This window comes from Astyanax mexicanus, chromosome 24 (assembly GCF_023375975.1).
Source record: "Astyanax mexicanus isolate ESR-SI-001 chromosome 24, AstMex3_surface, whole genome shotgun sequence".
Lineage (NCBI taxonomy): Eukaryota > Metazoa > Chordata > Actinopteri > Characiformes > Acestrorhamphidae > Astyanax > Astyanax mexicanus.
Window position 1 is genome coordinate 14,217,857 of NC_064431.1, and position 13,368 is coordinate 14,231,224.

Sequence of the window (13,368 nt, forward strand, 5' to 3'; positions counted from 1 at the left end):
CCGTGTCTGCGTGGGTTTCCTCCGGGGACTCCGGTTTCCTCCCACAGTCCAAAAACATGGAGATCAGGTAAATTGAATATTCTAAATTGCCCAGAAAATGTAATATTCTAAATTAATCTGGTGTGTATGTGTAAGTGTGTAGTATGTATGTAAGTTTGTGTGTGTGTAAGTGTGTGTTACACACTTACACACATGTATGACTGTGCCCAGATATGGATTGGCACTCTGTCCTGGGTAAATGCTGTAGTGCTGGATGCAGTCCTCTTGGTGGACTGTTGTTTCCGGTTGAGAGTACGCTGTGTGCTATTGGCTGCCGCTTCTCACCGGTGTGTGGATGAGTGTTAATGTGTAATGTGCTTTTGTGTAAAACGTGTAAACTGTAAAACATCTAAATGTGTAGCTCAAAATATGCCCAAGGGGGAGTCCTCCAAACTCCGACTGTAAATGCCAAGCCTCGTTTGATGATGTACTTTGTAATTGGATTCATATCAATAATAAAATTTAAAGAGAAAAAAGACCCAGTGTGTGGAATTTAATATCTGAGGGTTATTAATATCTGAGAGATATTAAATTGTCAAATATTAGAGAGATTAAATCTGGAGGAGAAATTATATTAATATTCATCTGTGGTCTTGCTCAATTAAAAAGGGTGATTGCATTTTCTGATGAAGTTCAGGGGTATGAGTTATAAATGGAGCTTGGAGTTGTCTAGTGGAGTAAGACGCTGACACTGTGATACGAGGAGCACTGGTTTAAATCCCAAATCAAGCTGCTTCTCCGTCAGCAGCTGGTGTCCAATGGCCTGTGCTGTTTCTCTCTGGGTGGATTCTGTAGGTTGCGCTCTTTCCCCTCATCACTCCCACTGTGATGCTGGCTGGCACAGGCATTGGCTGATGTGTCAGAGCTGGGGATCCAGAGCTTTCCTCTGAGAGCGGCTCTTTTAGCATGGTGCCGGTGCTGGTGCCATGCTCGCGAACGGTTCTTTCCACAGCAAAATCACAGGTTCTGGGCAAGAAAAGCCAGTTCCACTCTGGCCCCACAATCTTGCTGATCTGGAACCAATGAACCTGTGATGCGAGTGGCCAAAGGGTGGGGCGCTGAAGTGTCTCCGGGGTGAAGTTTTTTTTTTTTTTTTTTTTTTTTTTTTTTTTTTTTTTTATACAAACCTCACCTCCATTCACAGCTAAGAGCAGCAGAAGCGGCTAAATGTATGAAAATGAATCAACAGTGGTCCACTGAGGAGAGCAGCACAAGTTTTAAAAGGAGCTTGGGTTCCGCCATGTTGTTTTCAAATTGCCCCCCGACTTCTGTTTACACCCACATTCACATACGTAGTGAGTGACTCCTTAGAGTAGGGGTGTGCCATATTATATCGCACACGATAATATCGGCAACATTTTTAAATATCGTGAACGATATTATACGATAAAAATATCTTGCCATATCACCCAGCCCCACTTATTACATCAGGGTACTACTTTTTTTCACACTGTTTTCATTTTCCATTATATATCTACCAGAGACAGATTATGTCTGTCCAGTATAATTTATTTTACTTTAATCCTGGTTACATGGAGATATTTAGAGTGCATTATAAGTCATCGTAACATTCTGGATCATTGACATCAGTTACAAATCTGTTCACATTCAGGTAGGGGTGTGACATAAATTATTATAATTATTATATATATATATTGGGTAAAATGTGTCCTATTAGAATGTGTAAAAATGTGTAAGTGGCGTGAAAACGTATTTGCCCCCTACAGATTTCTTTTGTTTTTGCATTTTTGTCCTATTTACATGTTTCAGATTATCAAACAAACTTTAATATCAGACAAATATAACCTGATTAAATATATATAAAACATTTTTTAAATGATTATTTAATTTATTAAGGGAAAAAACTATCCCAACCAATCTTGCTCCTCCATAAACTAACTGTGATTAATCACATTTTTTGTAAAGCTGAGTTCAATTTCACTACTAACCACAACCAGGCCTGATTACTGCTAGATCTGTAGAATCAAGAAATCACTTAAATAGAACCTGTCTGACAACATGAAGCAGATAAAAGATCTCAAAAAGCATCACATTATGCAGCAATCAGAAGAAAACAGTCATTAATCATGTATCAGTCTGAAAAAGGTTGCAGAGTAATTTCTAAAGCTTTGGGACTGCAGTGAACCACAGTGAGAGCTATTATTCACAAATGGAGAAATCGTGGAACACTGGTGAACCTTCCTAGGAGTGGCCGGTTGATTGAAATTACTCCAAAAGGGCATAAACAACTCATCCAGAATGTCACAAAAGAACCCAGAACACCATTTAAAGAACTGCAGGTCCCAATTGCCTCAGTAAAGGTCAGTGTTAATGATTCAATAATAAGAAAGAGACCGGGCTAAAAGTGTATCCATGGGAGAGTGGCAAATGGCAAAAATAACTGCTGACAAAAAAGAACACAAAGCACCATCTCACATTTGCCAAAAAACATCTTAATGATCCCCAGGACTTTGCGTAAATATTCTTTGTACTTATGTGACAAAAGAGCAACTTTTTGGTGAAATCATAATTTTAAAAAAGTGCGTTTTATATTTACTCAGGTTATATTAGTCTGATATTATAGTCTGATATTATATTATATAGTTCTTTTTGATAATCTGAATAATCCAAGTATGAGAAAATGCAAAAAGAAAAGAAATTTGTATGGTGTGAATATGTTTTCACGCCACTGTGTATATATATTTTTATATTTATATTTATATGTATTTAACTGAGTTCTTTCTGGGTTTTTTTTTATATATATTCAGTGATGGACCCACCCCAGCCCACTGCTGTCCTGCAGTAGGCACCCTGTACAACACCAATACCCTGGAAGCCTTTAAATCTACAGACAAGAAAGCTCTTCTAGATAATGCAGCTAATGAGGTGGGGTACTACATTTTACCATGTGCACTTTATTTTATGAACTATTATAATTTTTTTTCATGTTTTACTTATTTCCCTTGTTTCTTAGTAGTTAGTAGTTGTTATTTTGTCAATATATAAAATTTAAACATGTATAAAGTTGGCATGTGTAAATTTAAGTGTGCTTTAAAAGTATCATCTTCACAGATTTGGAATGCCATAAAGTCAGGAGCTGCAGAGGAGGACCCTACAGTCCTCACAAAGTTCATCCTACTGACCTTTGCGGTACGTATATTTGTAACTAGTTGTACAGGGGTTGGACAATGAAACTGAAACGCCTGTCATTTTAGTGTGGGAGGTTTTATGACTAAATTGGAGCAGCCTGGTGGCCAATCTTCATGAACTGCACCAGTAAGAGCAGAGTGTGAAGGTTCAATTAGCAGGGTAAGAGCACAGTTCTGCTCTAAATATTACAATGCACATAACATTACAGGTGACATTCCAGAGTTCAAAAGAGGACAAATTGTTGGTGCACATCTTGCTGGCGCATCTGTGACCAAGACAGCAAGTCTTTGTGATGCATCAAGAGCCACGGTATCCAGGGTAATGTCAGCATACCACCAAGAAGGACCAACCACATCCAACAGGATTAACTGTGGACACTGTAAGAGGAAGCTGTCTGAAAGGGATGTTCGGGTGCTAACCCGGACTGTATCCAAATAACATAAAACCACGGCTGCTCAAATCACTGCAGAATTCAATGTGCACCTCAACTCTCCTGTTTCCACCAGAACTGTCCGTCACCACAATAAATTATTGTGGTTTAAACCAGGTGTTTCAGTTTCATTGTCCAACCCCTGTATGTCTATGTCTAAGTCTATGTTCAGTACTGCCAGGCTGAATCCATTTTTGTCATATCTAGATTATATCCAGATTGAATTATGTTAATCTGGGCAGCCAGAATGCACAAGAAATCAGATTTTTAAATCAAATCCCAACTACATGTGGAGGTGGTTTGAAATGGGGAATATAATCAAATTTGTACTTGTGCACCTCAGTCTGGAAGGTCAAATCAGATTTCACTGGTCTTTTTTGCGTCATTTACAATGCAACAAACAGCACCCTCATCAAATCCAAGAGCTGTACAGGGCTAATATAGTAATGTTAACTAAGGTAACTTAGCTTTAGCATTTGTTTGCATATCAAAAATAATTTTACTTTTTTTGTGCCTCCTCCGACAATAGTATTATGTAATTTAATTGCACGTTATTTATTTAGCTCTTTATGTGAATTAAACAGTATTCTGACAGTATTTAATCACTTGTTTTTGTTTAGGATCTGAAGAAATACCACTTCTATTACTGGTTCTGCTTCCCTGCTCTCTGCTTTCCGGAGGGAATCCAGTTAGTGAAGGACCCTGTCTTACTGGAGCAGAAATTCTCCCCCAAACAGGTGGGTTTAGCATCCAGAGCATGCTCTCCGGTTCCTCGGTTCCTCTTCTCTGTGAGAGGAAATGGGTCCACTATACAAAACATAAATTTATCCTCCTGTGTTCTGGCTGTGGGAGGAGAGTTTAATTTAAGGCTGTTTATCTAACGCAGAATCTGAGAGGTCAGTGGCCTGAAGTTTAGACATGGTGTTTCTAAATTAGAAAAATAAATATTAATGTTTCCGCCACAGATGTTGTGCAGTGGTGGCCCACTGCTGCAAAAATTAGGATGTTTCTGCTTCCAAATTTTATGAAATGTCAAAAAAGTCTGCAGAGGGCTTTTAATTTTAATTTAAGACATGTAAGAAAGACGGTGTAAGAAAAGATGAGAGAAAAAGTGGATAGATAGATAGATAGATAGATAGATAGATAGATAGATAGATAGATAGATAGATAGATAGATAGATAGATAGATAGATAGATAGATAGATAGATAGATAGATAGATAGATAGATAGATAGATAGATAGATAGATAGATAGATAGATAGATAGATAGATAGATAGATAGATAGATAGATACCTTATTTATCCTGAAGGAAATTTAGGAATAAAACTAGGATTAAACTAGCTAACATTCAGTTACATAGCTAGGTTTACAGTGTAAATGAACTTAAACAAAGTAGCGTAAAGCCAGAGATTCACCAGTTTTGTGAATCAACAAAAAAATTACAGGCATTATTTAGAATTCTCAGTGTGCTACAATTTGAAACGCAGCATTTAGGGCTTGTATCGGCAAGAACTTGGCGATATTAGTGCTGTGTGATATGACGATAAATATCGTGGGTACGATAGAAAAGTGTCTATCGTGCTATTTACCTTCTATTGTCCCTATCGTTTCTACAGTAATTTCATCAATTATTCATGCAGATTTATAAAGTAGGCTACGATGAAATGTATTGGTGTGGTCACTTTGCATAAACTCGGTTTATATAAGTGATGATAAAGTAATCTTCGCAAAAATATGTAATGTGGTTTTGCGACATGACGCTGTTTTACGTTATTTGACGGACATGTGTGGACACGTCGGTTTGCGATGTGCTTTACGTTATTAAACTCATGAGAGCTGAACAATGGAGATGCATTGTTCTTTTGAAAAAAATTAGCTGCTGCATCTACCTCATCTGTTTTTATTTGATACATGTATAGTGCTGCACTAAAAGGTAGTAATTCTCATTTGTAAAAGTTGGGTTTAATGTCACTTTGAAATAAAGTTGGAAAAAAGTAAGCAATGATATGTTTTTTGTCATATTTTTGAAGAATAACTGAAAACATATTTAAATGTGGTATATCATGATATATATCGTTATCGAGATTTTTAAAAATTCTATATCGTGATATATGATTTTTCCCATATCGACCAGCACTAGGCAATATGATCAATATCAATTCAAAGCAGCTTTACAGAGATAATAATTAAAAATGAATACTGTGTTTTTGAAAATTGATAAAATATTGCAATACTTTGAAATATTTGTTTTATACCCCTACCAGCATTTAGCTACTGCTCCATTAAATTAAAGCCATTTCAAGACCACATGAAACAGGCTGCTAAGTTAAATGTTACTATCCCAGTCTTGTGTAGCTTTTAGTATATTTCAGCTAAAAACCCAGACAGTTTGTGGAATAAACTGTAGGACAATTAAACTAATTATAAGTGATGCTCAATGGTTTAATTTATTTAAAAAAGGTATGGTTTCCTGCCAGGGTTTCCAGATAGTGCTTTTATAGTGGTTTCGATTAGGGGTGGGCAATATTATATCATATATCGTGACACAGAAATATCATGATATTAAAAATCCATATTGTGATAATAGGGCTGTTCTTAAAAGTAGTCTATTATTTACTGTGAAGCTTTAGGTGTATTTATTGTATAATTGTTTTAGTTTGCAGTTTATATGCATGCACTAAATATTCTGCAATATTTTTTGCTGCATTATATTATTTTATGCTATATTAATTATTTTGCCACATTTATGATTATGCTGTTTTACTCTTATACTATATTCCTGAAATTAATTAATTATTTTAGTTTTCCTATATCGCCAAGTATATCGTTATCGCAAAAATACCCTGAAATATCGTGATATTATTTTAGAGCCATATCGCCCACCCCTAGTTTCCATCCAAACGTGCCTTTAAAAATAATAGAAAACTGTATTAAAACTTGAGTTTCGGTTCAGAACTTGAAATTGAAGTGAATATTTGCTGTACTATATGACTTTCTAACAGTTTAACAGTTCTAACTTTCTTACTGCCCAATTTAGTTCAGTAGTAATTTTCCTGTCTGGCCTTTTGTACGGATCTGTATGTATTTATATTAAATTGCAGTAGTCTGTGTCGTTTTACAGTACATCCCTGCTCAGAAGTGTCTATGATGTTTGCATAGGATGCATTCTTTTCATTCATGTCGTTCTGCAGATATCTTCCTTTCAAGTGGCGTATGACGCTCTTTGTTCCTCGAGTGGAGCCACAGCTGTCCCGTACTTTCTGCTGAAGTACTCTGAGGAGAACGTTGAAGTGGCCCTGCTGAAGGACTGGAGCTCTTTCTTCACAGACCTTAAGAAGGTACCGTTCACACTGAAGAATTCTGGGTAGTGTTGGGTAGATATGCTGGAACAATGAGAGGAATACAAATATGTGCTCTAAATATATATTCTCTTCAGTATAGATCAAAATATTCCATAAAACTGGTGTTAATTAAATGTACATTTAAGGATGAAGGATTATGTTTGTACATACAGATCATATTATGTAAAACTGACTTTTTGCATGCTTTTGTATTTTCACTTGAGCCTTGATTCTATGAACAGAGTCAGCTGAAAGAGTTTGGAGTCAGAAATCTTATGCTTATCCTGCATAAAACCAAGGATGGATTTTGGCACCACGCAAACCACGCAATTGCTTGGGGCCCCAGGAATCTGGAAGCCCCCCGCTGGCGAAAAAAACCCCAAAAAAACATTATTTCTTTTTTTTCTTCTTTTGAATAAGGTAGCTTCTGCACAACCGTGAAACGGTCTTATCCCATTTGTGCCCAAAAAAGAAAAAAAAAATTAAGGAAAGGAAGTCCAGCACAGAAAACTTGACAAAGCTCACCATTTTTTTCGCAGCAGCAAGAAATGAAACGTCTGATGAGGATGAGGTACCTGAGACAGCTAGGTTGTCAGAATCAATATTGCATTTTGCTGTACAAAAGAAACCATTTGATCAGGGCCCCCAGGAAAAAGACATTACTTGGGGCCCCAGAACTTCCAAATCCACCCCTGCATAGAACAACCCTGGCACCACCCCTCCCACCAGTCAACCCCAAACCAGAGACCCACCCACTAGATCAGTTCAGTTGATGAAATGCCATTACAATTTTCTGGTTGAGATCCTCTGATAGTACACAGCAGGATTAGCCAGCAGACTTTGTCTGAGTGAGGGATCTGTACCTACTGTTAAGCATGAACTAGCTTCCTAGCATGAACCATTCCTTGTGTTTCCACCAATAGGATTAATTACAAGTAATTAATTCTAAACGAGTTTAGCACAGCTGTTAACTGAAAGCCTGAATTCCAGGTGACTCTACCTCATAAAACTGACTGAGAAAATCCAGCCAAGATGTGCAAAACTGTCTAATCTAAGCAAGAGGTGCTACTTTAAAGAATCCAAAATCTAAAACATATTCTGGGGTGTTTAACACTTTTTAGTTCACTAAATAAATAACTCTGTATGTTGTTCTTCATAGTTTGAATGACTCGAATGAATGTAATGCAATGTACAATGTATAAAAGTAACCTGTTTTTTTCTCCTCATCATGTGTTAAAGGTGACAGTGGGTGTGTATGACCCGTGCACTCTGTCTCAGCACCCCGGCTGGCCCCTGCGTAATTTTCTGGTCCTGCTTGCCAGTAAATGGTGAGTACACAAGACTCCTGTCATAACACTCCTCCTGCTGGTAGTGTAGTTTATATCTGTAAATCCTCCCCGCATTCCACACGTCTGAGTTTCTGCTGGGAGTTTCCTCAGTCCGTAACTCTTCAGTACAGGAAGTGATTTGTGTCACTGCTGGGGACGATCCTGGACTAGCTGATCTCAATACCAGTGAAGTGCAGAAGAAGTTTCCTTCAGCGTAGAAGACTTTATTGAAGCAGCTTTCATATAATTAAACCTAGAAATAGAAAACATTGATTGGCTGTGGCTGTATTTACAGTGGCAAAAGTGCAAAAGTATTGGTACCACCTTACAACCGCAAACTTAAATGTATTTTATTGAGATTTTAAGTGATTGACCAACACAAAGTAGCACATTGTGAAGTGAAAAGGTACTTATCCCCCTTTACTCTGAACCCCCTAAATAAAATCCAGTGCAATCAATTGCCTTCAAACGTCACTTAATAAGTTAATGGAGTCCTGCTGTGTGTAATTTAGTCTCAGTATAAAGTATATACCTCAGTATACACCTGTTCTGGGAAGGCCTCAGTGGTTTGTTAGAGAACACTATTGAACGAACAGAATCCTGAAGACTAAAGAGCTCACCAGACAGGTCAGAGAAAATTATAGTTGTGGAGAAGTTTAAAGCAGGGTTAAATTTATAAAAAAAAACATTTAACCCGAACTGTTAAAAAAAAAAAGGAACATTCTACTGCAAACCTGCCGAGATGCAGCCGTCCACCCAAAGAGAAGCAGCGAAGAGCCCCATGGTCACTCTGGAGGAGCTGCAGAAATCCACAGCACAACTATAAGTTGTCCACTCCACAAATCTGTCCTTTATGTTAAAGTGGCAAGAAGAAATCCATTGTTGAAAGAAAAACATAAGAGCTGCCATTTGCAGTTTGCGTGGCGGAAAGTAATCTGCTCATCACCCTGAACACAACATCTCCACTGTGAAACATGGTGGTGGCAGCATCATGCTGTGGGGATGCTTTTCTTCAGCAGGGACGGAGAAGCTGGTCAGAGATGATGGAAAGATGGATGGATCTAAATACAAGGCAATCCTGGAAGAAAACCTGTTGGAGGCTGCAAAAGACTTGATTGAGACTGGGAAGGAGATTCACCTTCCAGCAAGACAATGACCATAAACATACAGCCAGAGCTACAATGGGATTGTTTATATTAAAGAATATTCATGTGTTAGAATGATCCATTCAAAGTCCTGACCTAAATACCACTAAGCTTCCGTGGCAAGACATGGAAATTGCTGTTCACAGGTACTCTCCAGCCTGGGTGAGCTTGAGCTATTTTGCTAAGAAAAGTTTGTAGATGTACAAAGCTAGTAGCTAGTAGTATACCCCAAAAGACTTGCAGCTGTAATTGCGGTGAAATGTGACTCTAGTAAATACTGATATAGGGGGGATAAATACTTTTGCGTGTCAAATTTTTCTAAGATTTTTGTTTGATTATCATTTTGAAAAATATTTATAATTTGAAAACCTGCCAAGGTTCATGTGTTTGCTACGTTGTATATATTTGGTCCGCTTATTTCTGTTTTCACACTGCAGTTTAAAGAGCGCACCAAAGACCTTTGTGTGATAGTCCTACATCCTTTCATCATCACTTACGTATCGATGTGTTTTCCTTAACTTGACGCTGATTGGTTTTAGAAGGACATGCGTCTGACGTTGGCGTGTTGATAATTCAGCGGGTGGTTCAATCGGTGGAAAGCCTTTCCAGAATCAGGATAAAATGAATGAACAGATTCATTTCATCTCCATAGTAGTGCTGCTGCTATTGTGTTTTTTTTATACCAGCAGCAGCAGCAACTTCAAGCACAGTTTTCTGGGTTAGTTCAAATTCGCCAAACGAACGTGCTCGTCCTGAAGCAGCTGTATCCACGGCTCATTTTTCCTGCTTTTCCGGTTATTTTGAGAGGGTACTGACTGCAGCCTGCAGGAAGGTGGAGTTGGACTTTGTTAGTGTCATGCCATCCAGCCCCGCCCACTTTGTCAACATCATGTCTTAGCTCCGCCTCTGAACGGAAGTAAACAATGTACAGGGCAGTTAGCGGACTTTAAATATAATGTGCCGCGTCGTCCGGATTAAATACTGTGTTACACTACAAGCTTGCGAGACTGACGTGGACAAAGTGGGTGGGACTGGACGCGCTGGATGTCTAACTCCGCCTTCCCGCAGGCTGCAGTCAGTAGTAGGTGGTTATTTTTCTTCTTCTGCTGCCGTTGTTGAGGAACGCCTGCTCAGCTTCCTGTAATTGGTCCGAAAGTTCGAACCTTCCAGAAAAGCGCTTTCACACTGCAGGAGAACCGGACCATGGTTCAGAAGATCCGGACCGAGACCACCTGCTTTTGTGTGAAAGAGGATAAAAGACGATGATGATAAAAAGAAGAAATGGAAAGCATTAATGACTGTATGGGTTTATTAAGCTCAGCAGTAAAACAGCAGAGGCTGCACACACTTATCTCTGTAAACACTAAGCAGTAGGAGTGTCAGCTGTAGTAAAAGTTTACCGGCGTGGGCAACACCATTATTGTCTTCAAACATCACATTTAAAAGGCTTATTGTTGACATAGCCTTTATTGATGCTTCCCATGATGCAGAGAAGGCAACATGGATAAACAGCACAAAACAGTGACTCATTCAGAAGCTTTTTTTTACTGTGTTAGTCACTCAAATAAACACAAAATAAACCCGTGAGCCGATGAAAAGGCAATTCCTAAATTGAATCCTGTGCTACTTATAAATTGTGATCAGCCTACATTCCACTTTGGGGAAAAATAGTGCCACAAAGAGCAATACAACAGAAGAACTATCATTTTTGTGAAATGTGTGAATAGGGCTGGGTATCGTTTAAAAAATTATGCTACGGTACTTTGAATTCGGTACCGACACCCAAAAACTATCTACCTTGAGAGGCTCCATCTTTTGGATCTTGTAATCCAATGTTTAGTCCTCCTATCTTCTCCCAGAGCAGTCAGGGATGTCCCCAATCCCAAAGATCCGGATCGCTGATGTACTAAAGAAGTAACATTATGATGGTCATACTGTAAACGCTGCATTTCGCAGGAAGCGTAGAATGGTTGCACTGGAAAGTAGTAGTCAGTAGTAGTAATAGAAGTAGTAGTAGTAGTAGTAGTAGTAATAGTAGTAGTCAGCTCTAAAGCTGTTAGGTGCATATTCATTGTAAATGAGTAGCCAGGGGCTTCTCTGAGTGTCAGACCGTTCAGGGTTTGGGGTTGAGTTAGAACCTCTCTTTCCCACTAAACAGCTCTAAACTGAACAATTTGCAACAGCACTGCTAACACAATCTCTCCCTCCATGTCTGTGTGTGTGCACACGTGTGCGTTTGTAGGTGTGAGTACATAGGAACAAATATCAGAGCTCTAATAATAAGTCACTTGGCCATTATTTTAACAGATTCACAAGGAACATGCATCACCTCACATTTTAAACTGTACCAAAACGGGCCAAAGAATCTAAAAGCGGAGAGGGTGCGCATTTGTAGCGCAGAAAAACAGGGCAAAGAGTCTAAAAGCGGAGAGGGTTCGCATTTCTAGCGCAGAAAAACAGGGCAAAGAATCTAAAAGCGGAGAGGGTGCGCATTTCTAGCGCAGAAAAACAGGGCAAAGAGTCTAAAAGCGGAGAGGGTTCGCATTTCTAGCGCAGAAAAACAGGGCAAAGAGTCTAAAAGCGGAGAGGGTTGCCGTAATTAAGGAGTTTAATATTAAGAGACATCATAAAATTAAACATCAATTTGAAAAATCTTAGTTTACACAACACTGTCAAAGATAAAGATAGTAAGTCAAGTAAAATGGTGTGTAAATGAAAGTAATCAGGAAAAAAGTATTATTTAAATTGATATATTTCATTATTTGTTTTATTACAGAGTGTGGCCCGTGACTTCAAATATATTTCTCCTTCTGGCCCCCAACAAAAAAAGTTTGGACACCCCTGATTTAGAGCAATAAGATTTAGGAGATTTCTTTCTGATATTTGATTTTATTGATGTTTTAGTTACTTTTAGTTTATTCAAGAAACGTTGCATATTTATATGGAAATCATTTATACAGATATTTAGGTCATGTTTAATTTTAATATTTAAAAATCCTTAAGGGACAACTTGGATGTGTGTTATTTATTTATTTATTTTTTACTGCATTGCCGAAGTTTCAGATTGGGGCTTGGTATCGGTATCAAATGACTCGGAATCGGGCAAAAAAAAAAACATCCCTAGTAAATATGAAATGTTCTCTAGCAGTGGCAGCCCTGTATTCATTGTGAAGCTCAGCCAAGCCAAGCCTCACGCACTCGTTTCTACAGCAGCTGTTTGTTTTTGGTTTTGTTCACGTGCGGATGTTTTATCAGTGCTGTAGTGTTTACACATGAATTTATGAAGGTTTTATTGGATCCACAGAATGAGACCTTCACGACTAAGTGCTTCCACTGATACTGAGCTGTGTATTTATAATAATACTGACAGAAGATCAACACTGAGATCATGTGTGTTTACACTCCCAGCAGAAGCATTGTGTTCATTGTCTATTATAAATCTGTTCAGAGCACTGGTGTCACACTGGTCCTTTTCTGTTATGTGTGTGTGTGTGTTTGTGTGTGTGTGTGTTTATTTTATAGGGGTCCTCAGCTGGACGTGGTGGAGGTTCTGTGCTTCAGGGACCGGACGCTCCAGGGCGCTCGCTCGGTTCAGCACAGCATCGTTTTTCAGGTCAGGCTTCCCGGCCTGTCCCTCACCGCAGGTAATTTCTCTCCATCAGCAGAGTGACCTGGTATAACAAAGCTAACGCTGGCCTTTTATCTGCCTGCTGGAAATGGATAGAAACCATTTAAATGTTAATGCGAGGTCCTCGGGTTCCTCTGCAGAATGGGTTTGATATTTTAAAGCGTTTGGTTGTAATGCTCTGTACAGTTAACCTTTAGAGAATTCTCTGATGGTGCTAAAAAGAGGAGACCTGAGAGAGAGAGTTTTATAACTATAATTTATTCTATAATTATTTCCAATTAAAATTAACAGTACAATACAAATAC

At 38.5% G+C, this 13,368-nt stretch overlaps 1 protein-coding gene across 4 annotated transcripts in view; it reads left to right on the forward strand.

Moving 5' to 3' along the window:
• atg7 (ATG7 autophagy related 7 homolog (S. cerevisiae)) overlaps positions 1-13,368 on the forward strand; it is a 157,206-nt gene that overhangs the window by 11,465 nt on the left and 132,373 nt on the right. For all 4 annotated transcript variants that reach the window (XM_049471600.1, XM_049471602.1, XM_007248300.4 and 1 more), the window contains exons 4-9: positions 2,808-2,925; positions 3,112-3,189; positions 4,240-4,356; positions 6,813-6,959; positions 8,202-8,290; positions 12,958-13,079. In XM_049471600.1, coding sequence (XP_049327557.1) covers positions 2,808-2,925; positions 3,112-3,189; positions 4,240-4,356; positions 6,813-6,959; positions 8,202-8,290; positions 12,958-13,079 — 671 coding nt within the window. The remainder of the gene's footprint in view (positions 1-2,807; positions 2,926-3,111; positions 3,190-4,239; positions 4,357-6,812; positions 6,960-8,201; positions 8,291-12,957; positions 13,080-13,368) is intronic.